The sequence below is a fragment of the Schistocerca americana genome, chromosome 11 (assembly GCF_021461395.2).
Source record: "Schistocerca americana isolate TAMUIC-IGC-003095 chromosome 11, iqSchAmer2.1, whole genome shotgun sequence".
NCBI lineage: Eukaryota > Metazoa > Arthropoda > Insecta > Orthoptera > Acrididae > Schistocerca > Schistocerca americana.
The window spans coordinates 126360289-126384496 of record NC_060129.1 but is presented as its reverse complement, the minus strand read 5'-3'; the positions used below and the strand labels follow the sequence as shown (position 1 = coordinate 126384496).

Below are 24208 nucleotides of genomic sequence, written 5' to 3'. Positions count from 1 at the left end.
CCGAGTGCACTAAGGCACGACAGAGGCGGAGAAGGACCACTTGGTCTGCTCCCCAGGAGGTACCATTCAGAACACAGAGGGTGTTGACGGATCGCAGACAGCGAGCCAAAAGATACGATACGTGGGAGGACCAGCAGTTTTCTGTCAAACGTAAGTCCCAAGAATTAAGCGACGTCCGCGAACGGAAGGTCGACAGGGCCTAGATGTAGGGAAGGCAGAGGAAACTCCATACAACGCAAAAAACTGACACAAACGGTCTTACTACGAGAAAAGCGGAAGCCGGTTTCGATGCTCCAAGAGACGAGGCGATCGAGACATCCTTGAAGATGCCGTTCAAGGAGGCTGGTCCGTGGAGAGTTGTAGAAGATCGAAAAATCGTCCACAAAGAGGGAGCATGAGACATTGGGAAGGAGACAATCTATAATTGGATTTTTTGCGATGGCAAACAGTACAACACTCAGCACGGAGCCCTGGGGGACCCCGTTTTCTTGGGAGAAAGTACGAGAGAAAGTAGTGTCCACCTGCACTTTAAATGTGTGTGCTGTCATAAATTCATGAATAAAAAGGGGTAGGCGACCTCAAGAGCCCTAAGAGAAGAGTGTGCAGAGGATGCCTGTCCTCGAACAGGTATTGGATGCTCTCTCCAGATCAAAAAATATTGCTACTGTTTGGTGTTTCCTGAGAAAACTGTTCATGATATAAGTGGAGAGAGCAACAAGATGGCCAACTGCAGAACAATGCTTTCAGAAACCGCATTGCGCAAGTGTTAAAAAGGCCTCGGGACTCGAGGCCTCAGGCTAAACAGCAATTCACCATATGCTCCAAAACCTTACATACACTACTTGTGTGAGAAATGGGGCGATAGCTAGAGGGGAAATGTTTGTCCTTTCCAGGTTTCGGAACAGGAATGACGATAGCTTCCTGCCATCTTCTGGGAAAAGTACTGTCGGTCCAAATTCGATTATAAAGGCGAAGGAGGTAACGCAGACTATGGGTTGATAAATGCAGCAACATTTGGACATGGACACCATCTGGTCCTGGGGCGGAAGAGTGAGAAGAAGAGTGCGCGTGTTGGAGTTCCCACATGGAGAAAACAGTATAATAGCTTTTGCTATTTTGAGAGGAGAAAGCAAGTGGTCGCACTTCCGCTGCACGTTTCTTTGGGAGAAAGGCTGGTGGATAATTTTAAGAGCTTAAAATCGCAGCAAAGTGTTGACCCAATGAGATAGAAATTGCGACTGGGTCCACTAAGGTAAAATGCGCGACAGTGAGCCCAGAGATCGTGGAGAAACTAGGCGCACCACATAACCGTCGAATTCGACTCCAAACTTCTAAGGAGGCAGTGAAGGTTTTAAAAGAACTAGTAAAGAAGTCCCAGCTTGCCTTCTTGCTATCGCAGATGACACAACACATAACTGCTTATAGCGGATACAGTTGGCCAAAGTAGGATGGTGGCAGAAAATGCGAAGAGCATGTCTCTGCTCGCGTATTGCCTCACGGCACGCCTCGTTTCACCAAGGAACTGGGGGGCGCTGGGGCAAATCGGAGGTGCGAGGTATTGAACATTCTGCGGCTGTAAGAATAACTTCTGTGACACGAGTGACATGATCGTTGACGCTAGGAAAGTGACGGTCATCGAATGTCGCTAGAGACGAAAAAGGTGTCCAATCAGCTTGTGCAAACTTCCAGCACCTTGGGTGCATAGAGGGCAGTTGTGGCTGCAATCGAAGGACACATGGAAACTGGTCACTCGAGTTTCTATCGGCCAAAGCGAACCATTCGAAGCGCCGAGCTAGCAGAACAGTACCGACCGAAAGGTCCAAATTACAGAAATTTGTCGTGGAGGCAGACGAAAATGTTGGTTACCCAGTGTTGAGGCACACATGATCCACTTGGTGGAAGAGGTCAATCAACAGAGGGCCTTGCGGACAAGGACGTGGAGATCCCCAAAGCGGGGGGGTGGGCATTGAAGTCCCCAACTAGCAAATAGGGAGTGAGAGCTGACCAAGGAGATCAGCTCTTGCCATCAGTGTGGACATCGGAATGTATACGGTACAAAGAAAGAAGGTGTATCCAGAAAGGGAAAGACGGATGGCGACACCTTGGAAGGAAGTGTTTAAGTGGATTGGGTGATAATGGAGAGTATCATGGAGAAGAATCATGAGTCCTCCATGGGCTGGAGTGCCTTCAGAAGAGGGGAGATCATATCGGAACGACTGAAAATGAGGGAGAACAAAGCGGTCATGGGGACGCAGCTTTGTTTCCTGAAGACAGAAGATGACCGGCGAGTAGGATCTTAAGAGGATCGACAATTCATCCCGATTGGCTCTAATGCTGCAGATATTCCAATGGATAATGGACATAGGATGGACCGAACAGGGGAGAATCTTACCACGGTTGCTCTCAACTCAACAAATGCTGAGAGCCGGTGGCTGACAGCGTGGAACGGCAGTCAGACAAAGGCAGAGGATCCTGATCCATAGGTTGTTTAGGGGCAGCTCCTGCCACCAGTGATCGGCCGATTGATCGACCGCCAGCAGTGCGCCTTGGTGACACGGAAGACGGGTGAGGGCGGTTACCGCCAGGTGGCGCTGTAGATGAGACACGCTGTGGCGGAGAAGGAGAGGAACTTGGTTTCTTATGAGCCTTCTTGGAAACAGGATGTTGAGATGAGGGAGGAATTGATGGGAGTGAAGTCGGGGTACATAAAAAATCTTCGTAAGTAGACTCTTTTTTGGAAGTCCGGGTGTCTGATTTTGGGGCTCGTGACTTAGCAGGAACCAATGAAGGGTGAGCTGGTGATAGTGGGGAGGTTGAACAGGTGATCTCTGCACTGGTCGATCTGACGACCGTGGCACTAAAGGTGAGATCACAAGTCTGCGTGGCTGCCTCCTTAGTAGGCTGAGGAGATGCAAGGACAGTGCTATATTTACCTGCTAGAGGCACAGTGGGCTTTCGACTGGCGAATAACTTACGTGCAGCAAATGTAGACACCTTTTCCTTCACACTGATTTCCTTAATAAGCCGTTCATCTTTAAAAATGGGGCTATCTCTAGACGAAGCAGAGTGGTCACCCATACAGTTGATGCAATGAGGGGATGGAGGTGGACAAGCACCCTCATGGGCATCCTTGCCACACACAATGCATTTGGCCAGATTGGAACGAGCGGCTGGTACGATTAAAGCGCTGACACCGATAGCAACGCGCAGGGTTGGGGATGTAAGGGCGAACTGAAATTATCTCACAGCCCGCTTTAATGTTCGATGGAAGATGAACTATGTCAAATGTCAACAAGATAGTATGGGTTGGTACCATGTTCTTGTCAACACTTTTCATGACTCGATGTACAGCCGTTACGCCTTGGTCGGACAGGTAGTTTTGAATTTCCTCGTCGGACAATCCGTCAAGTGAGCACGTATAAACCAACCCGTGTGATGAATTTAAAGTGTGGTGTGCTTCCACCCGAACAGGGAAGGTGTTTAGCAGTGGCGTTCGCAACAAATTTTTGTGCCTGGAGGGCACTGACTGTTTCTAACAAGGTGCGATTTCGTAATCGGGAACAAGACTTTACACGACCTGCAATTGCGTCGACACCTTTCTGAATAATGAAAGGGCTGACTGTGGAGAAGTCTTGGACCTTTGCCCGACCGTGAAACAACAAGGAACTGTGGCACTGATGGAAGAATTGTCCGTGGCTGAGACTCATCTAACTTTCACTTGTGAGCAGAAATTGTAGACGTAGAGGAAACCATTGCGAAAGTATCCCCCATGATTATCGGCGTGTCCGATGGTGCACTCCTTCCTTGTGGGGGCCCTCTCTGAGGGCACTCCCGCCTTAGGTCAGGTCACATCTCACGAGAAATGGACGGAGGGAACAATTGGGCATGTTCGGAAGGTACGAGCTCGGGTAATCACCCCCCCCCCCCCCCCCCCCCCCCTGGGCCTGGCAGTTACCAGGGGGTGTGTACGTGTCCTACCTGTCTACCCGGGGCGGGAAATTACGCGTTACCCCTTCACCGGCTACGCGTGGGTCGGCCTTGACACAGACAGGGAGGAAAGAAAGAGAAAGGGAGGAACAAAGAAAAGGAAAGGAAAGAAGAGATGTCTCAGATGCTGCAGTGGAGAAGAGGGTAAAGAGAAGAGGTAAGGAAAAGAGAAGGACAAAGGAAGGACAGACATTCCAGCATAGAAAGCAAAGAAGAGAGACTATGTCTTACAGTTACAAGTGTCCGTCTCCGGATGTAGGCACGAAACATACTCCCACAAGGGGGACAAGGGGAAGGGAAGAGGCAGAGGTCAGTGGGGGGAGAAGGATGCGGAAGTATGTGGAAAAGAAAGGTATGCAGCCCGGAAAGGGCTCCCGTGCTCGCCACGTACATATCCACGAAAGAGTTGTGGACCCCCTGGGGGAAGGGGGGGGGTATCTGGTATGATGATAAAATAAAACGAGGGCAGTTTATCACTTCTTTACTTATGCTTTGCTTGTGTTGTTTTGAAATCAACACACACCTAGACATTATGTGTTTTAACACTGGCATTACGGACACTTGCACATTTGTCTTACTGAGGAAGCTGTTGGTTTCTGCACCTACGTTTATTACAATAGTTTGTTTCAATACTCTCTACTCACCTCTTTCGTTTCTACCTTTAATGGGCAAACACACTGTATACAGAGTCACGAACAGAGGTGTAAGTGTAAGATGAGAAGGAACACTTACAAGCAATAATGAAAATTTATACAAGAAAACTGAGCAACTAAATGTAACAATGAGAAAACAGACTGATGTTTCACAGGCATTTGGTTTAGATGAATGAAAACAGGATACAAAAGAGAATTTTTGAACATGTAAATTGCAAAAGAATGTCCTCATGGCAAGTGGCTCCAAGAAATCAGAAGTGATCTGAAAGAGATGAGGATTAAATAATATGAAATTCTAAACAGAGATAATGTTGCAAAAGAATGCCTTAGACTTTCATCTCCTTGAAAAAAAGAGAGAGAGAGAGAGAGAGAGAGAGAGAGAGAGAGAGAGATAGATAGAGAGAGATAGAGGGAGAGAGAGAGAGAGAGAGAGAGAGAGATAGAGGGAGAGAGAGAGAGATAGAGGGAGAGAGAGAGAGATAGAGGGAGAGAGAGAGAGAGAGAGAGAGAACAATGGACCAAAGCAGTCTGAAGTTTGGAAACAACAGCACTGTGCTCAATGGAAAATTAGAAAAGGCAGAAGTTAAAATCATAAGTAATTATTATGTCTTTTCCACAAGAGGTCCAAATTTAGAGAGAAAAGATTCCCCATGCTATGATGGCTTAGTGCAGGTCTCTCAACCAGATACCACTTAAGTGACTTGTGTGCCTCAATCCTACCCCACTTGAGTAATCCTAGCGGGTATAAAGCGAAACTTACTGGAAGATTAAAACTGTGTGCGGACCGAGACTCTAACTCGGGACCTTTGCCTTTCACGGTCAACTGCTCTACCATCTGAGCTACCCAAGTATAACTCACGCCCCGTCCTCACAGCTTTACTTCTGCCAGTACCTTGTTCTCCTACTTTCCACAGTTCACAGAAGCTGTCCTGCAAACCTTGCAGGAGAGTTTCTGTGAAGTTTGGAAAGTAGGATATATCCGTTCCTCAAGGAGTGCTAGTTCTGTAAGGTTTGCAGGAGAGCTTCTATGAAGTTTGGAAAGTAGGAGACAAGGTACTGGCGGAAGTAAAGCTTTGAGGACGGGGCGTGAGTCGTGCTTGGGTAGCTCAGATGGTAGAGCAATTGCCCGCATTAGGCAAAGGTGCAGAGTTCGAGTCTCGGTCCGGCATACAGTTTTAATCTGCCAGGAAGTTTCATATCAGCGCACACACTGCTGCAGAGTGAAAATCTCATTCTGGGGTATAAAGAGGTTGCCAAAGACATGGAGGGGGAGTAGGCGGGGGATGGAGGGGGGCCAATAAAGAGAGAGAGGGAGTAGGCGGGGGATGGAGGGGGGCCAATAAAGAGAGAGAGGGGGGAGGCGAGGGAGAGAGGGGTGGGGTGGGAGTTACAGCTTGATAACTCAGTCAGCAGGAGCGCTGCCCATGACAAGCGAGGATCACAGTTCAAGTTCCGTCCCAGCAACACAGTTTAAATCGGTCAGGAAGCTTCAAACTGGTGCACACTTCCCTGCAGAATGAAAGATTCATAGTGGAAACAAAAGTAAATGAAGACAGTAGTCCGAAGATCTGCCTTACCGGGCCCTGAGCTGCTGCCGCGTCTACTGCCACAGCCGCCTCCGCCTCCTCCCCGCTGGCTGCAGCCGGCTGTTCCGCGTGGCCCCTGCTGCTCCCGCCAGTAACGCCCCTCCACATCTTCGAGTCAGACCTCCCGTGCTGAGCGGGCGCCGTCTTCCGCCTGCCGTCCGGCGCATCTCTTCGCACTTCCGTCTCACCGTTTTCGGCTTCTCGCTCGACTGGGCCGGACCCCCCACCGTCCGGTGCTGTTCTGCCTCTGTCCCTATTCGACCAGATCTCGAGTGACACTTTGAACACAGGAAAGGAAGGTGGTCTGGGAGAAGGGGGTAAGGAATGGTATGACTGTAGTATCACAAATCTGAGGCAGTAATACTGTGCTCTTTTGCACCTGAATGACAAGTAATTTTTGTATTTTTAATATTTATTATTCAATATTTTAGCTGAAACTGAAGACGATTTACAGACTGGGCTTTACCAGCTTTTAAAATTAACCCTGTGGCATGTAACGTCCACTTCAGTGGACTTGTCTTAATGGTCATTTTTTTGTGTTTTCAATCACTCCTGAATTTGCAAATATACGAGGGCTATCCATAAAGTACATTACATTTTCGTTTGTGTCCGTTAGGGGCGGGGCTAGCGCGGCCATCTCGGTGTCATGGCATTCCGCCGCTCAGTCGGCATCCTGCCATGCTAGTGAGAGGTTCGTGCTGTACTCCGTTGAGTTACTGTGACAGTTTGAAATGTCAGCGTTAACTGAAAATGCCGCAAAGTGTGAAGTGTGTGCTGTAATAAGGTTTCTGACTGCAAAAAACTGTACACCGATAGAAATCTACCGGCACCTTTGTGAAGTGTATGGGGATAACATAATCACTGAAGGTGGAGTGCGTCAATGGGTCATAAAATTTAAAAATGGCCGAACCAACGTTCACGACGAAGAGCGAAGTGGAAGACCCAGCATAGTGACTGCTGAACTTGTCGAAAAAGTCGATGCCGCAGTCCGTGAAAACCGTAATTTCACAATAACGGAACTCTCTATGAGTTTTCCACAAATTTCACAAAGTTTGTTGCACGAAACCATTACCGAAAATCTCGGTTACCACAAGTTTTGTGCAAGATGGATACCAAAAATCTTGACAGAGATTCACAAAAATCAGCGAATGGCTGCAACGTTAACGTTTTTGGACGCTTACGAGAAAGATGGCGACTCATTACTCGATTGCATCGTTACTGGTGATGAAACATGGGTTAAGCATGTGAACTGCGAGACAAAATTGCAGTCAATGCAGTGGGGGCAGACAAATTCCCCCCCAAAACCCAAGAAATGCATGCAGACAATGTCAGCAAGGAAGGTGATGGCGACTGTCTTTTGGGACAGAATAGGTGTGATTTTTGTGGCTTTCCTGGAAAGAGGCACTACAATAAACTGTCAAAGGTATTGCCAAACTCTGCACAACCTCAGAAGAGCAATACAAAACAAGCGCTGGGGAAAGTTGGGCTCAAAGATCTTGCTGATTCACGACAACGCCCGGGCCCACACGGCAAATGCCACTCGTGAAGTTCTCGAATCTTTTAAGTGGGAGTTGTTTCCTCATCTGCCGTACAGTCCTGACCTGGCACCGAGCGACTTCCACTTATTCCCAGCAATGAAGAAGTAGTTGGCTATGCAGCATTTTGATGACGACGCACAGCTTCAAGAAGAGGTAACCACGTGGTTGAAGGCGCAGGCGGCCGAATTTTATGACGAAGGAATTTCCAAGATCACCCATCGCTACAATAAGTGCCTTAATTTAAATGGCAACTATGTAGAAAAGTAGTATTTACGTGTGGCTTTCATCAGTATATAATAAAAAAAAAATTCCAATACTTTATTTATTTTTAATTCCAAAATGTAATGTACTTTGTGGAAAGCCCTCGTAGAAAGTCCACTCCCTACTGGTGTTGTGCCCTGCACGTGTTTGCAACCTCACAACTGACTGAAGACGCCAGAGAAGGGACCATTAAAAACTGTCCACTGCAACGAAAATCGTGCAGCACAGGTTAATTTAAATATCTTCATGTCTAAAACAGAAGTTGTGGCACTTACAGAATATGACCCAGTTAGAACCAAAACAGTCATTAATAATGAAGCATTAGAACAAGTTCACGAATTCCTCTATATTGGTTGTGATGTTGCTTAAACTTAAAATGATAATGTGAAGACAAAGCTATACAGGCGATTTTGTTAAATGGGGGCTATTACTGAGAGATGAGGCGAAATGAAATGAATTCTGGCATCAGCTGCAACTGGGCATTCAAAGTAATTCAATGGCAACAAGAGAAAATTTATTCTGGACTGTGACTTGAACCCAGATTTCCAACTTTGTGCAAGTGTTCACCATAGCTGCTTTGGCTCTCTGAGCACGCTTTCCGTCTCACTCAGATTCACAACTCTGAGCACCCTACCTATGTAGCATCCTGTCTACTGTACTCATTGCCCACGCAAGAGTTCGGGTCGGACGGAGAGCGTGCTCATATAGCCAAAGTGATTAATGCAATCGCTCGTGTAAAACAGGAAATACGGGTTGAAGTCCCAGTCCGGCACAAACTTGCCCCCATCACTGAATTAATTTCAATGCCTTATTGCGACTAATGTTAGAATTTATTTCATCATATATATGTACAACTGCGGGATCAAGAAGGGTACCTGTTCTTTCGGACATGTCCAAAATAACAGACACCACATGTATATAATCCCTGAGAGAGTAACAAGCTAAGAAGATCATAGACTTATGGGTGGAAGTGCATTCCAGGGAAAGTAAGCCCACTTGAAGATGGAGCTAAAAAATCTTTGATAGTGTAGATGTCAATTACTGAAAGCAAACATGGGAACGTACCAGGCAAACAGGTATGTTGTTCTTGTACTAGTGTTTTAGTTCCACATTCAAGAGGGCACTAACATTCCCATGATAGTAACATGCTCACACACTGGTACTGGGCAGGAGGGTATCGTTTCACTGTTACTCACTCTGGTCACCAACAACATTACTGCCCTCTCGAGAGTGGAGCTAAAACACTAGTACAGCGACAGCATTTCACTCGCCCGGTGTGTTCTCACATACTCTTTCAATGACTGAAACCAACGCTGTGATAGACCTTTTATCTCCACCTCCAAGTTGGGGTGTACCTGCCATTGAACACATCTTAAACCATATATGTCTGTATCCTTATCTTCTCAGGGACTTTTTCCTGTCGTTTGTCCCCATTTAGAAGTATCACCCTGTAGAACCTCCAGTAGCTATGACACACAATCAACAGCATTTACAAGCAGCAGTAGAGATAAATTCCTCAAACTACATTGAAGTAACAGCAGTACCAATGTTGCACAAATCTGAACATTTGAAACTTAAAATATGATGAAGTGCAGAGGTGAGATTTCTGGACGCGCTACCTGGCTGCATGTTACATAATAGAGAAATGAAGATATCAGGAAATTAAACATTTAATCTGATTAAAAAAAAAAGAACAGGTAAGTAGAGGAACAAATGGAAAAAGCATATACATTACTAAAAATCTAGCAGCTTATGTAATGGCTTCCAGGGGGCAACAAATGTTTGGTCTGCAGTATTTTACTGCCTTAAGTTACAATTCTGAAATGCTGCCATTATGTACTCATTAAGGAGTATATCCTGTGGTAAAAGTTTGATACAATAAGATGCATATTATGGTTAGAAACTGTGTGTATCTTGATACAATGTAGCTGATGGTGTGTAAATAACCGGACTACGTTTGTCAAGTATTTGACACTGACAGCACTCTGTGACTTACAACTGAATTTACATATAATTCCAAACCTTCACGAAACTACTCCTTGCTGACTAACCACAAAATGACAAAGGAAAAAAGTTTATGAGTTATTACATTTTCACTGTCCACACAGCCATACTTCAGAGCAATGCATGACATTTTAATTTATTGCTTCTTCACTACAGACTACTCGCCACACAGTTTTGTAGAGAGTATCTGCACATACTAGTGAGTGCATATGCAAAATTATATAATTATATAGCACACTGTTCAGGAGATGTGACAACATGAAACTTTATATGCATGAAAAATTACCTTCTGTTTAAAGCAGAATCTGGCCTGAGCAGCCAGAGATAGCTGGTGCGTGTGTGTGTGTGTGTGTTTTCTGATGAAGAGTTTTTAAGGAAACTTAATGGTACAAGTCTTTTCGTTTTGCTTGTCTCCAACTCCACTTGTCATCTTTACAGTGAGTAGTATATTATCAATAGTGTTATCACAAAATGTGACTTTTCTCTGTTTTGAGATATACTTCTGAACATTTAAATCAATATGCCAATCTTTGGATCACTTTGAAATATTATCAAGATCTGAATGAACATTTGAGCAGCATCTTTCAAACAGTGCATTGGAAACAGGGACTCAAAAAATTTGCATTTTGTGATAAATGCAAATGTAGAGGTGAATTATGCCTCAAAACGCAAAATTATACAACAGATAATAATTCATAGCAGACTGTAACCAGGCGAATTATTTCATCAGAGATAGTTTGGAACAGCTTTATTTTCTGCATATAAATATAGCAAATGTAACCAATTTTTGGTTACTGGTAATGCAAGTCATTTGATGTGACTTACTTAATTCCTTTGGCACCTATGGGGGTATAGCGCATCCAGAAGAACTTGCCACCCATCTCTGCCTTAGGCCATTTCCCTCAATTACGCCCAGCTCTTGCCAACTCTCCTCACTTCCCCTTCCATTGTCCTCTTCCACGTACCTCTAGGTCTGCCTCTCTTCCTCGCACCTTGGTGATTCCATTGCAATGTCTTCTTTTCAACTGCTCCATCTGGCTTTCTCAGTGTGTGCCCCAGTGACCTCCGCTTTCTAGCATGTATCTGTTCTTCAGTAGGTGCTAGTTCGTTTGTCTTCAGAGATCCTCATTATTTTTTCTGGCCAGCAGATATTCATTATGTGCAGGAGGGACCTATTTATGAAGCTCTGTAACAGTGATGTTAGAACTTCATTGAGCAGCTGAACTTGGAAAGTAGTTTCCAACTTCCACTGGCATACGGAAGTACAGGCTTCACATTTGCATTAAAAATACAAATCTTAGTTTTGCAGGTGATGTTTCTGTTTCTCCGTATTGGACACAGTTGTGCAAAGCTACCATTTGTCTCCTTTATGTGGTTCTTCAATCATCTCTGGCTCCACCGTCTTATATCACCACGCTACCCTTATAAAAGAATGAATTGACAATCTCTACTTGCTGTTTCCCTACAAGCACTTTCACATTCCCAGAATTCATCCTGATTTCCTTTGTTTTACCTACATTTATCTGGAGCCCAGCACTCTGCTTCAAGTGTGTTTAATTTAGCTCCCATATCTGTCAGCCTTTGAGCTAGTAAACTTACGTCATCTGCGAAATCCAAATCCTCCAGATGTTCACTGATCCCCCACTAGATTCCTCGTCTACTGCTGGCTATGACTCTCCTCATAACTGAGTCGAGGACACGTAGGAAGAGCATTGGTGACAAAATACAACCCTGCTGGACTTCGGTTGTTATTCTACTGGATCTGCGTGATTTCCCTTGCGGAGCACATATTAATAGCCTTCGTACAAATCTTTGGTGATGTTTAAAATCTTTTGTGGTAAACCATACTTCTGCAACACGTGCCGAGGTACTTTATGTTCCATATCATTTTGGCAATGCCCAATTTGGAAAGATAATGTGCGTAAGAAGGGGTCTGCAAAATAAAAAGTGTACAAATGACGTATCAGTGCACTCGAGGCTCCGATGCCACACCAGCTCTGAAGTGGTCAAACATACTAATTAACCAAGTGATCTGGCATCTTAGAAGAAAGAAATGCATAGGTCTGTCTATTAGATAAAGTTCAAAAATTGGTATAACATTGCCACTTTTAACACTGCAGTTGTAGGGAGTAGGTGTTTTGAAGTGTGGCTGTATCAGATACCAATAGATGTTGAGTCTGAACTATCTCATGTACAAAACACCCAACCTCAGCAAGTAACAGCACAGTAGATACTACTGAATGTCTTGTGTTGTGGATTACTAGTTGTTTTCTTTTCTCAGCAGGATTCTGATTACAACCCTCACATTCCAGAGGGTATCGGTGATCTCATCAGCCCCTTGTCAATGCTGCTTTCATAGAAATGCAGAACACGGGTGAAGGTTGGCTGGGACAACTCTTCTCCTCTCTGGTTGTCATAATTATATGAGGGAGGACTGTAAAGTTTCTACTCTGGTATTGCAGCTGGAATGTTGAAATTGCTTGATGGAACAGCTTGAAGTTCGTACAATAAGTGATATTTTCTTGACTCTCGCAAGAGAAGTCTGAACTAAGAGACAAACAGGGCACGCACATTACTATTGTCAACTTGTAAAGGGCAGCAAATTGTAAATTATATTTGTAGGCTAAGGGTATAAACTGAGTGGAATTCACAGGACATGGGTGGCACGTACGTGGAGAACTGTATATGTCCAGGTGTGTGTGCATTCTTCCAAGAGGGCCATGTGAACCATAGTGATTGGCCATGCTCCAGCCAGCCGGTAACAGCTGCAACCCCACAGAATGCTGGAGCCACTGAAGCAGCAATTTTGAGAGACCAGTGTGTGCAACTGCAAACCTTACCACAGCAGTTTGACATTATCTATGGTGTGGTGTACAATACTCTTCGCCACACGTTGAAATTTTGTAAGGTTAGTCTTCGCTGAGTGTCGGAGAACCTGACAGATAGCCACAAGGGCCAGCTAGTGATGATACGCTCAGATCACTTAACGTGTCTGCAGAAGTGTGTGACTTTCTGAGAGGAATTGTCACTAGTGATGAGTTATGCACATACCACCACAGGCCTAAAACGGAGCAGGCCTCTATGGAGTGGAAACATAATTGTTCCCCAGTATAAAATAAATTCAAAGTGATTCAGTCTAGTAGGTAAGTAAGAGCTTGTGACATTGTTTTGGGGTATGCATGATGTTATACATGGTGTGTTATTGATGGACTTTACTGAACACGGGACCATTGTGAAATGCTGCAGCCTACATTAAAACTTTCGGTTAAGTTGTGCCGTACGCTCTGTGACAAACTGCACAACATTAACGTTGACAGTGTCAAATTTCTCTGTGACAATGCTTGCCTCCTTGCTGTTGCTCCTTTACGTGAGAAAACGGTCAAATTTGGGTGGGAGGTGCTCCAGCATCCACCATATAGTCTGGACCTTCCACCATCCGACTCATCTGTTGGACCCCATGAAGGGTCCTAGGCAGCCAATGCTTCTGACAGTACGGAAGTGAAATGGGCAGTCCACAGATGGCTATACTCCAACCAAAGGAATTTCTACTGACCGTGCATATTGACACTGCTATCACAACAGGAGAAGTGGGATGAGAACATTGGTGAGTATGTAAAAAAGTAGGTAAAAGATGCTAGTTCATGTTTTTGTTACCTATTAAACTTTTTGGTACCAAAATTAGTGAGCATTACTTTCCGATTTTCCCTCATAATTTGTTTATACTTGAGACCACCTGCCAGTTTATAGTGTTCACACTATGTGCAATAGCAAATGCAAAACAAGAGCTTTCTACATATTTCAAATGAGTCAAAATTCATACTAAATGATTAATGGAAAATCTCATATTAAGATGTGAAACAAATACTAACAAATAGATAGAGGGGCTGGCCACTACTTACCTCAGCTCAGTACAGCCGATAGATACACAAAACAGAACAGAAAATTGACAACCATGCCTCCATCCTTGCTACCCTCCCTGTTGCTTCATAACCTGGGTTGTGAGTAACTGAATCCACTTTCCCTTCTTCCCATTTCCCCCCCCCCCCCCCCCCCCCCCTCTCTCCTCCCTGATGAAGGAACAAAGTTCCGAAAGCTAGGAATGTAAATTTTCTGTTCTGTTTTGTGAATCTATCAGCTGTACTGAGCTGAGATAACTACTGGCCAGCCCCTCTATCTCTTTGTCAAAATTCATACTCTAACTTTCAAATAAAAGTTATGCTCGGTTACTACTACACTAATTAGCTTGTCGGTTTTATATGTAGCACTGTCAAGTGTGGGTCGCACAGCTACAAATGCGCACAAAAAGTAGAAATCAATATTTTGCAGATTTCATAATTATTGAATTGGTTGGAAAAAGAAAAATTATGTCAGGAAACACCTTACATCAGAGAAGTACTCTGTTCACTGATGGGAGAATGTTGCTGCTTCTAAATAGGAATTATCTCTTTTGAATACTTAAATAGATGCAAAACAAAAAGCAAGCAAAGACCAATTTGCAAAAAAATTATGGAGGTTTACGAAAAAGCAAAGATTCCAGTGACAAAGATCACCAATCACCAGAAAGTTATTTCAGAGTGTTAATGCTTCATATTCAGGCATAATGTAACAACTTTTTTAATGTGTACATTTAATCATAAAAAAGTGCAAATTTCACCAAAAACAGACACACTATTTTGAGGTGTCTAATTCTTTTAATAGCTACCTGTATCACTTGCAAAATATTTGAAGTTACTGAGACACATCAAAAGTTACTTCTTCCACAGACATCTATCCATCCAAGACAAACTACTACAGGAGGAGGAGGAGGAGATTAGTGTTTAACATCTCGTTGACAATGAGGCCATTGGAGACAGAGCTCCAGGTAAGTGTCTGTGCCCTTTCAAAGGGACCACCCCGTCATTTGCCTTAAGAAATTTAGGAAAATAATGGAAAATATAAATCGGGTAGTCCGGACACAAGTTTGAATGACTGTCCTCCCAAATGAGAGTCCAGTGTCCTAACCACGTTACCCCACTCGGTAAAATAAATCTTTGTGGTTCTTCCACCTGGCTAGTTGAATTCTGCAATATCTCTATTTGTGATGAAGGGGGGTGATATTTACCGTATTTACTCAAATCTAAGCCGCACTCAAATGTAAGCCGCACCTGAAAAATGAGACTTGAAGTCAAGGGAAAAAAATTTCCCAAATCTAAGCCGCACCTGAAATTTGAGACTTGAAATTTAAGGTAGAGAATAGTTTTAGGCCGCACCTCCAAATCAAAACAAAGTTGGTCCATTGTAATATGAGAGACAATTTAGGTCGAATAAATGACGATACAGCTACAGTAGTTTGGTTCAAGTCATAAGCTTAGCAGTTAAGCTTTACCAGGTAGCCATTGCCATGCGTCAGGCGCTCCGTCCATATTTATACGGGTACCGGTACCCTTCCTTTTTCACGTGTTTCATCAGGTTTGAATTGATTGGTTATTTTTCTTTGATCTGATAACTGCCGTTATCTTTGTTATAGATGTTTGCGTCACTCTAAAATGAAAATGCATTACTGTACTGTGTCATGCATTGTTTGCCGCATTCTGATAATGAGTGTTTACGGCCTGTCGCCGCTCGTGGCATGGCTTATGGCTTGCTTTTTAGCGTGCTACAGCCGCTTGAAAGAGAAAGAGAGAGAGAGAGAGAGAGAGAGAGAGAGAGAGAGAGAGAGAGAGAGACTGCTATTTGTTGTTACTTACACTGCTGCTTTCTTTGATAATGATCAACAAGAACCAAATAATAGACTGCGTATGATAGAAGATGTTCTGAACGAGAGTTTAGCGAAAATTTTTCTCCGTTTGAAAATCTTTGCACACGCCTCTTTAGTACATAACATACTGCGCAGAAATTAGAGTCATCTTAGATTTAAAAATCTAGTCAATTGCCGTGCTTTATTTCTGACTGTATCACTTTTAGGCATAAGAATCATACGAATATAAACATGACATGATATGTACATTCTTCCGCGTTTGCTGTTGTCTCATCTAGGTTCGTAGTTTAATAAGCAGACAGGATTTAAATGAGATAGCAGCAAACATGAAACAATACATGGCAAAATGTTTATGTTCGTATTATTCTTATGGTGAACAGAATACTGCATGTGATTCACAATTCATAAAAGTTACTATTAGCAACCATATCTTCTCACAGGTAGGAAAAAATTCAGAACATAGAGTTGGCCATATTGACAAACATCCCGAACAGTCTTGCCAGTCGGATTTTCGTATTACATTGAAATGCTGCTACATTCGAAGATGAACAATACGGAATTTGTATTTACTTCATTGGATAATGTATGAAAATGCAGTGGTTGAAACTCGGGGCGGAGAAAAAAGCTTGTCTTCCACCTTTTTTTAAATTTATTTACTGGCGGAGAGGTTTTGGTGCCAGTATTTATCTTTGTGCCTGCAAAGCATGCCTGTGTAGCGCTACATATATTCAACGGCAGAAGTTAGTTGTGGCGGCACCTACCAACATTTTTCAGAACTTCCGCTTACTTTGCACTCGATTCTAAGCCGCAGGCGGTTTTTTGGATTTCAAAAATCGGAAAAAAAGTGCGGCTTAGATTCGAGTAAATACGGTAGTTTGTGGGGCACTCAACTGCACGGTTATTAGCACCCGTACAAATTTCCATTCTTCACTGTCCAGTCCCGCCACTTTTTCTGAATGATGATGAGGACAACACAAACACCCAGTCGCCAGGCGGACAAAATCCTCGAGCCAGCCGGGAATCTAACCCAGGCCCCTGCCATCCAGAAGCAGCAACGCTAGACATTAGACTGTGAGCTGCGGATCCGGATTTATGGGGCATTCGAATGTGACAGTGGCCAGGTGTCGGACTGCACGGGAACGTGAATGTAAGCCTGCTCATCCTCAAGTTTCTGGTTGACCACGTCCGACCACGGTAAGGAAAGACCACTGTATTGCCCACCGAGTGCACTGTAACTCCTCCATCCTCCATCTGTGTACCTGTCATCTGAAAGAAGAGTGGGTCCAACGTTGTTGACACTGGTGGCATCAGAGACAGAGCACAAACTCCAATTGTATAGAGGACGGGGAAGGAAATCGGCCGTGTCCTTTCAAAAGAACCATCCCGGCATTTGACTGGAGCAATTTAGGGAAATCACGGAGAATCTAAATCTGGATGGCCAAACACTGGTCTGAACAGTCATCCTTCACAACGTGAGTCCAATGTGCTAACCACTGACCATATCGCTCAGTACCTGCCATCCGAGAATAAGGAGTGTGCTCCTTGCAACATTGTGTGCCATCCCACAACAGTGGTCGGAGACTAGCAGCAGCTGCACCAGGGAATTATCATCCTGTGGTCAGGCTGCCACTAATGTCACAACACAAATGGCTGCACTCAGAATGTCATCTCAACTGGGAAGCACCGACAGTCAATAAATAGCATCGCACTGTGTCCTGAGACGACTCGTGGAATGACACTATCCTAGATGACCACCGCCAGCGAGCACGGCAGCTACCTGGGAAGAAATCCATTCGTACAACGTTTTGGAGAGGCACGGCAGTGGGAGTCGTGGCACCACTGTAAGAGAGCTGTCTGGTACAACTTCAGGTCACAGCTAGTAGTAATTCAGGAAACTGACAGCACAACGGTACATTACAATCATCCTGCATCCTCGTGTGTCCCCTCTCGAGCGAAAGTACTGTGGTAGCATTTTTCGAACAGGACAGAACTCGTCCACTCACGGCAAGTGTTTCTACTAACTACCTCCTCGATGCCGAGGTACTCTCGTGGCCAGCGACGTACCCACGTCTGTCCCCGACAGAACGAGTGAGGGACCGCCTCGTACGCCAACTCCTTCCCGTGGTAGTACCCAGGATATCGAGGACGAGTTGCAACAATTGGGGGTCAGCTTGCTTAGGGAACAATACGATGCCTTTTTAGCATCCTTGCTAACTGTATCAGTGAGTGCACCCAGACCAGAGAAGTTACAACATCATACTGATAAGTGGACTTATACTGCCTAGTTCTTTGTAAATTTGACTCAATTTTGTAATCACTGAAATAACATTACATACCCTCTCAACCCGCGATACGTATCTCCCTCCCGTATTGGGGGCTTCACTTTTTTCATCACGCAGTTTATTTACAATCTATTAACATAATCAACAGTAGCTGAGTACGTTCTGTAACAGTATTAAACCATGGAAAATCCACGTTGGAATGTAACAATATTCTGAGAAGGAAAGTTACTACTCACCAAATGGCGGAGATGCTGAGTCGCAGATAGGCACAACAAAAAGATTTTCAGACTTAAAGCTTTCGGCCAATGGCCTTTGTCAACAATAGACACACACACACACACACACACACACACACACACACACACACACACACACACGCACACACACACACACACATGCGCGTGCACATGTGTGGGAACGCAACTCACAAACGCACGACTGCAGTCTCAGGCAGTGGTTTCAGTTGCCTGCTCACCAAGTGCTGGCGCCCGTGGCAAGAGGCAGTGTTCTGCCCGGAATGAAATACTTATCATCCGATTGTTCGAAAATTATTAAAACAAAAACATTTCATTTTTGCACATCTTACAGTCCGATGCCTTCACTTGATAAAGGGCTAAAATTCTTTTCAGTATATGCCACAGTTACTGCACTGAAGCAAATTAAGTGAAACATTACGTGGAATTTTAAAGATTTTGCAGAGGTAAAAACACAATGTATAAACCTTGTGTACAATTGATTTTAGCACATATATTACCAGTGAATGAAATGAAAATAAGGTATCAAAATTTTATTTAAAATTGAGACCAGAATGATATCTCATTTCCTTCTTCAGTTATTGGATTTTAAATCCGAAGGAAGATCACACGCTATTTGCACACTCGCGTCCTTGTGTGCTGCGAATCATCTGGCCATAACAACCATCATCTGATAAACAATTCAAGATATCAAAACAAGGTATTTTGGAAATTATAGCATGCAATGACGCAAATATGTCATATGATAAATACTCTAAACTTTTTTATTAACCGAGATATGGAAGTCCACAGTAGTGAGAGATCAACAGCTCAGGACACGTATGGATGTCTACAACAAGTAAAAAAAAAAAAAAACCCAAGCAGTGCACGTATACATGCCCACAGCAACTGGGAAACAGTAAAGCAGGATGTGTATACACGCCCACATCAGTGAAAGGACTAAAAAACAGAATTTTTATTACACAGGTATGGTCTCTGTCCAAAAGAACAGACACCACTGTGTCAATCCACAGCCATTAGTCAGACGGGGGACATATTCTGATAACCGAAATGGTTAAGGCGACTGCTAGTATGCAGCAGGAAATTCGGGTTCAAATATAGGTTCGGCACAAATTTTCATCTGTCTCAATGCCCCAATACAGCAAAAGTTGGAAATTCTTTCATCATGAAATTTAATTAACACATGCCGAATCACAGTTTTTAATAAAAATAACATTTCAGTATTTTTAATTACTATTCATTTAAAAATAAATTAAACTTTGATACAGATGTGCAAAATGCTTTATTGTTAAATGAAAAAATATTATATACACTGAATAACAATGTTCATTCTCCAGAAATAAGAAAGTATTTTATTTTCTATTTGACATATCGCATTTTTGCACCTATTTTAATTTATTGTTGGTACTAGCATTTTCAGGAAATTGGTAAGTAAAATAAAAAAATGTTTTATTTTTATTAAAAAAATATGATCCAATATCTGTGAATTAAAATCTCTACACGTTAAAATACTGAATTTAAATAGGAGTACAGAAAATAATTTGCTACGCGAGATATTCAAACCAGCAGCTGTAGACTGCCAAACTTTCACATTGCGCATTCATCAACAAGCGAGTCTGACAATGTGCCAAAAGTTATGTAATTAAGAGTGCTCAGAAATCTGATCTTCAAAGGCAGTTATAAAGTGTGTTTGAGAATTGCATTATACTGCTTAGGAAATTTACATTTGGGTACTCGGCTACCAATTCTCTACTTAGGACATTCGGGAGGACGACGGTTCAATCCCTGGTCTGGCCATCCTGATTTACGTTTTCCGTGATTCCCCTAAATCGCTCCAGGCAAATGTCGGGATGGTTCCTTTGAAAGAGCACGGCCGACTTCCTTCCCCGTCCTTCCCTAATCCGATGAGCCCGCTGTCTGGTCGCCTTCCCCAAACAACCCAACCCCTCTTTACTAATGAAGAAAACTGACGGTTTGTTGTTAGATGGATAAACTTTTCGGCTTATCAGCTGCTTTAAAAATTAAGCGTGCTCCATATCTGGGAAACCAGTTCTCAAACTATACAAGAAACACACCATTACACGTGGTGCAGGTTACCGGGTACAATCCACCATGCACCATATGGTGACTTGCGAAGTACCTATGTATATGTGGATGTAGATTATAGTATTGTGTCAATCTACCCACTGTGAACTCAGACTTCAATTTGAGCACAACTATGAGTACCTTTGTACTGCTTATATAATAACGAGAACAATCAATTTTTGATAGTATAATATAACTCGATAACCTGGTAAGTCTCCCCAGACATGCTGTTCTGGGCGACTTTTCTGAAATCTACCCTTTTTCCTTGACCCCTCCAGTCTTTTTCCTTCACCCCTCTTCCTTCATCTTCAGCCTACTGCTGGAAAGAGCTGCCATAGGCTCTGATAGTTTGCATAATTATAACCTTCTTTTATGTGTGTGCTGCTGCTGCTGTTGCTTACTGCTTATGATCAACTTTACACCTGTTCTGCAATTTAGTGGCTTACAGTTTCCAGGCTGAAGTGAAACATCTCATTTAGGGGATTTTAATGTTAATGGCCATGTTTTGCACCAGCTCGAGCTTTACTTCAAGCACCGTTAATGGGATTGACCTACAGTGTGCCTAAAGAACAATTTCTGTAGGACATGTTCATTTCTGCAATGCCTGCCCTGGAACTATTTGGAGATGTGTAGCGGGCAGCATCTTGTGCACAAGTAATGGAGCATATCTTGCAAATACTGTTACTGGCCTAATAAAATAGCAAACTGCAGTTTACCTCTGACTTTTTCAACTGCCGCATTTATTGTAGATGAAACTGTGTGGCTTTTTGGTTCCAGGCCATAAATCCCAGTGTGTTCACATGTTTTTCGTGCATTTGCTAAAATTTTGCATAACTTCGTCACTAGTAAAATTCATTATAGATCTAAAACATATTTACACATTAATAACAGTTCAATATTGAAAATATTTTCAGACCAGTGTAAATTAAATGAACTACAGCATTTATTAGTACTAAATGGTTAAAATGTTACATAGTGCACAGTCCCAGTTCCAGTTTACTCGTCTAACAGTATCCAGGATGAACAAGAATTTGAAAAGCTGTCATAGCCGACTCATAATGGGAGGTACCCTCCATGGTATATGGTTACTGTGAAGAAACTTCTAAAGGAAAAGAGATTACTGCATAATAGGTGTAAAACAAAGAATGGGCTATAGACAGAGAGATGTTGAATGAAATGTGTTTAGCTGTCAAGAAAGTAATGTGTGAAGCCTCCAATGACTACTGTAGCAGAATACTAACAGATGATCTTCCACAAAACTCAAAGAAATTCTGGTTGGATGTAAAGGCTGTTAGTGGCACCAAAGTTAGTATCTAGTCACTCACGAATGAGCAGGAACTGAAATTGAGGGTAATCAGCAAAATCTGAAATACTTCACTCCATTTCAAATGTTTCTTTACAAAGGAAAACCCATGAGAACTGTCCCAATGTAATGCTTGTACCACTAAAAAGATTAATGAAATTAGTATGTGTCACTGGTGTTGAGAAACTGCTGAAATCGTTACAACTGAACAAAGCTCCGGGCCCTGATGAAATCCCTGTCAGATTCTATACTGAATTTGCAGCTAAGTTAGCCCCTCTTCTCACTATAATCTATCATCAATCCCTGTCACAACAAAAACATGTCACATTCGTCTGCAAGAACGGTAGAAGAAGTGATTCACAAAATTACTGTTCAATATCCTTGACATATTTGTTGCAGAATCTTGGAACATATTTTGAGCTCAAGTACAATGAGGTGTCTTGAGCAAAATGACATTCTCAATGCCAACCAGCATGGATACTGATCACATGAAACCCAAAATGCACTTTCCTCACATGACATACTGAAAGCTTCGGATCAAGGCAACCTGGTAGATGCTGTACAGCTGTATTTCTTGATTTCTGAAAAGCATTTGACTCAGTACTACACTTATGCTTACGGTCAAAAGTATGACCATATGGGGGGATATCAAGCGAAATTTTTGACTGGATTGAGGACTTTTTGATAGTGACGACAAGCATGTTATCCAGCACATTTTAAATCGAAAAATTGTTCCAGACAACTTAACCAACATACTTGGCAGTAATATATAAGGGGCACATACTCTCCATTCAACTCTGTCGAAAGCTAATGCAAATGGCAGTGGAATATTGCATGTAACTTAATAAATTTCACTATTCACACCATCAATCTCTTTGCACGCCATGTGCCTGAAAATTTAGGACTAAGGCCGTGTCCTTCGTAAGTGACAGAAGCAAGCGACAGCTTCAGGTGACAAAATACAAAGCAGGTGTAGTTACGGAGGTGGCCTACGAGAGCAACATCTGTGTCGCTGCCCGTCTTCCGCTGCAACTGTGGAAGTTTGAATTCAAAAGTTTTTGAATCTTGTCACTGCCGCACACATGACAGCCACATGCCTTCTCAGCAAAGCAGTGGAGCGGACATGGTGGCAGCTATGAAATACTTATCACTCGATTTTAAGAAAAGTATTCAGTGAAAAAATTTGACTCTTCCACATCTTATAGTTTGACATCTTTACTCGATAAAGGTCTGAATTTATTTTCATTATTCGTCATAGTCACTGTGCTGCACAAAATTGAGTACACGGTGGCACGAAATTTTTAAGAATTTGCAGAGGTAAAATCACATTGCGTAGACTTTCTGTATAGTTCAGTTAAGACCATACATTATTGCGTATGAAATGTAACCAATATATCTAAATAGTATTTAAAATTGAGACCAGAATGATATATCTTTTCATTCTTGAGATATTGGTTGTTATATGCACTAACGGGCTGCTCGTGGCATGACCAAACCTTTCTTGTGCTTCGGGAATCAAGTGGTCGTAAAAATTGTCTCATCTCGTAAACCATTCAAGACATGGAAGAGAGAATTTTTGGAAATGACAGCACGCAGAAAGAACTATTTTATCGTATGATTAACACTGCATACATTTTTTTAAACACATGAGCAGAGCAGAAACAATACTCCCTATAAATTACACCATGAGGTTTCGTCCAAATTTTCTTAGCCAAACAAAGAGAAAGAAACAGTTAAACAAGGTACCAAAGTGACCAGCGTGGGGTCTAGTTTTGCATGAAAATGTTTAACTGTTGAAAGTAATCAGGGAAATTAATGAAAACTTAATTAATGAGTTGAGGAAAAATTGAAATATTTCACAAAAAGCTGCTGTAAATGAAATGTCAAAAATTTCATCTGTTCAAGGCCTAGCTATTTTGCACATAAAAAGATAGATGGGTGTGGTATTTAAATGTCTAAAAGGCTTCCTTCAAATTAAGTATAAAGTTAAGATTTTTGAGAACACAAGACATTATAAAGGCAAACGAGAAGCCAGTAAGATCATGCTTTTTGAATGAAACTTGAAAATAAAAAAAATGAAGGAAACCGGTTCTTAATATTTTATGAAATGTTTCGTGTAAAAGAAATAAGTATATCAGAGAAATGTTCTACGTGTCTTTGAAGGATGCTTGAAATCATGAGCAGAAAATGAGGTGCACCAAACATTTTCCCAATATTTTTTGTTTCATACTTTTAGAAAAATCATTTCAGAAAACTTTTCACTTTCTTTTGCATGCTTTGCTTTTACAGACTATTTGGATTAATTGAAACGCTTGGCCTTAACACTGACTGCTGATTAATTGCGTTCGCAACGTCAAACACCTGTAAAATTTCATGGTTCATTGACATTTATTAGGAATTTAATGTGTGTGATACACTGGGGTAGGTGTGTATACACTTAGAGATCAAGTACTTTGGCAAGACCTTTAACATATACTTAACAGGGCAGTGTAAACAGTATACATAAAACTTAGTACAC

General features: G+C 42.7%; 1 protein-coding gene across 2 annotated transcripts in view; it reads right to left on the bottom strand.

The window, feature by feature from the left end:
- LOC124553803 (transcriptional repressor NF-X1) overlaps nt 1-24208 on the bottom strand; it is a 285701-nt gene that overhangs the window by 220419 nt on the left and 41074 nt on the right. For both annotated transcript variants that reach the window (XM_047127780.1, XM_047127781.1), the window contains exon 5: nt 6218-6479. In XM_047127780.1, the coding sequence (XP_046983736.1) occupies nt 6218-6479 (262 nt within the window). The remainder of the gene's footprint in view (nt 1-6217; nt 6480-24208) is intronic.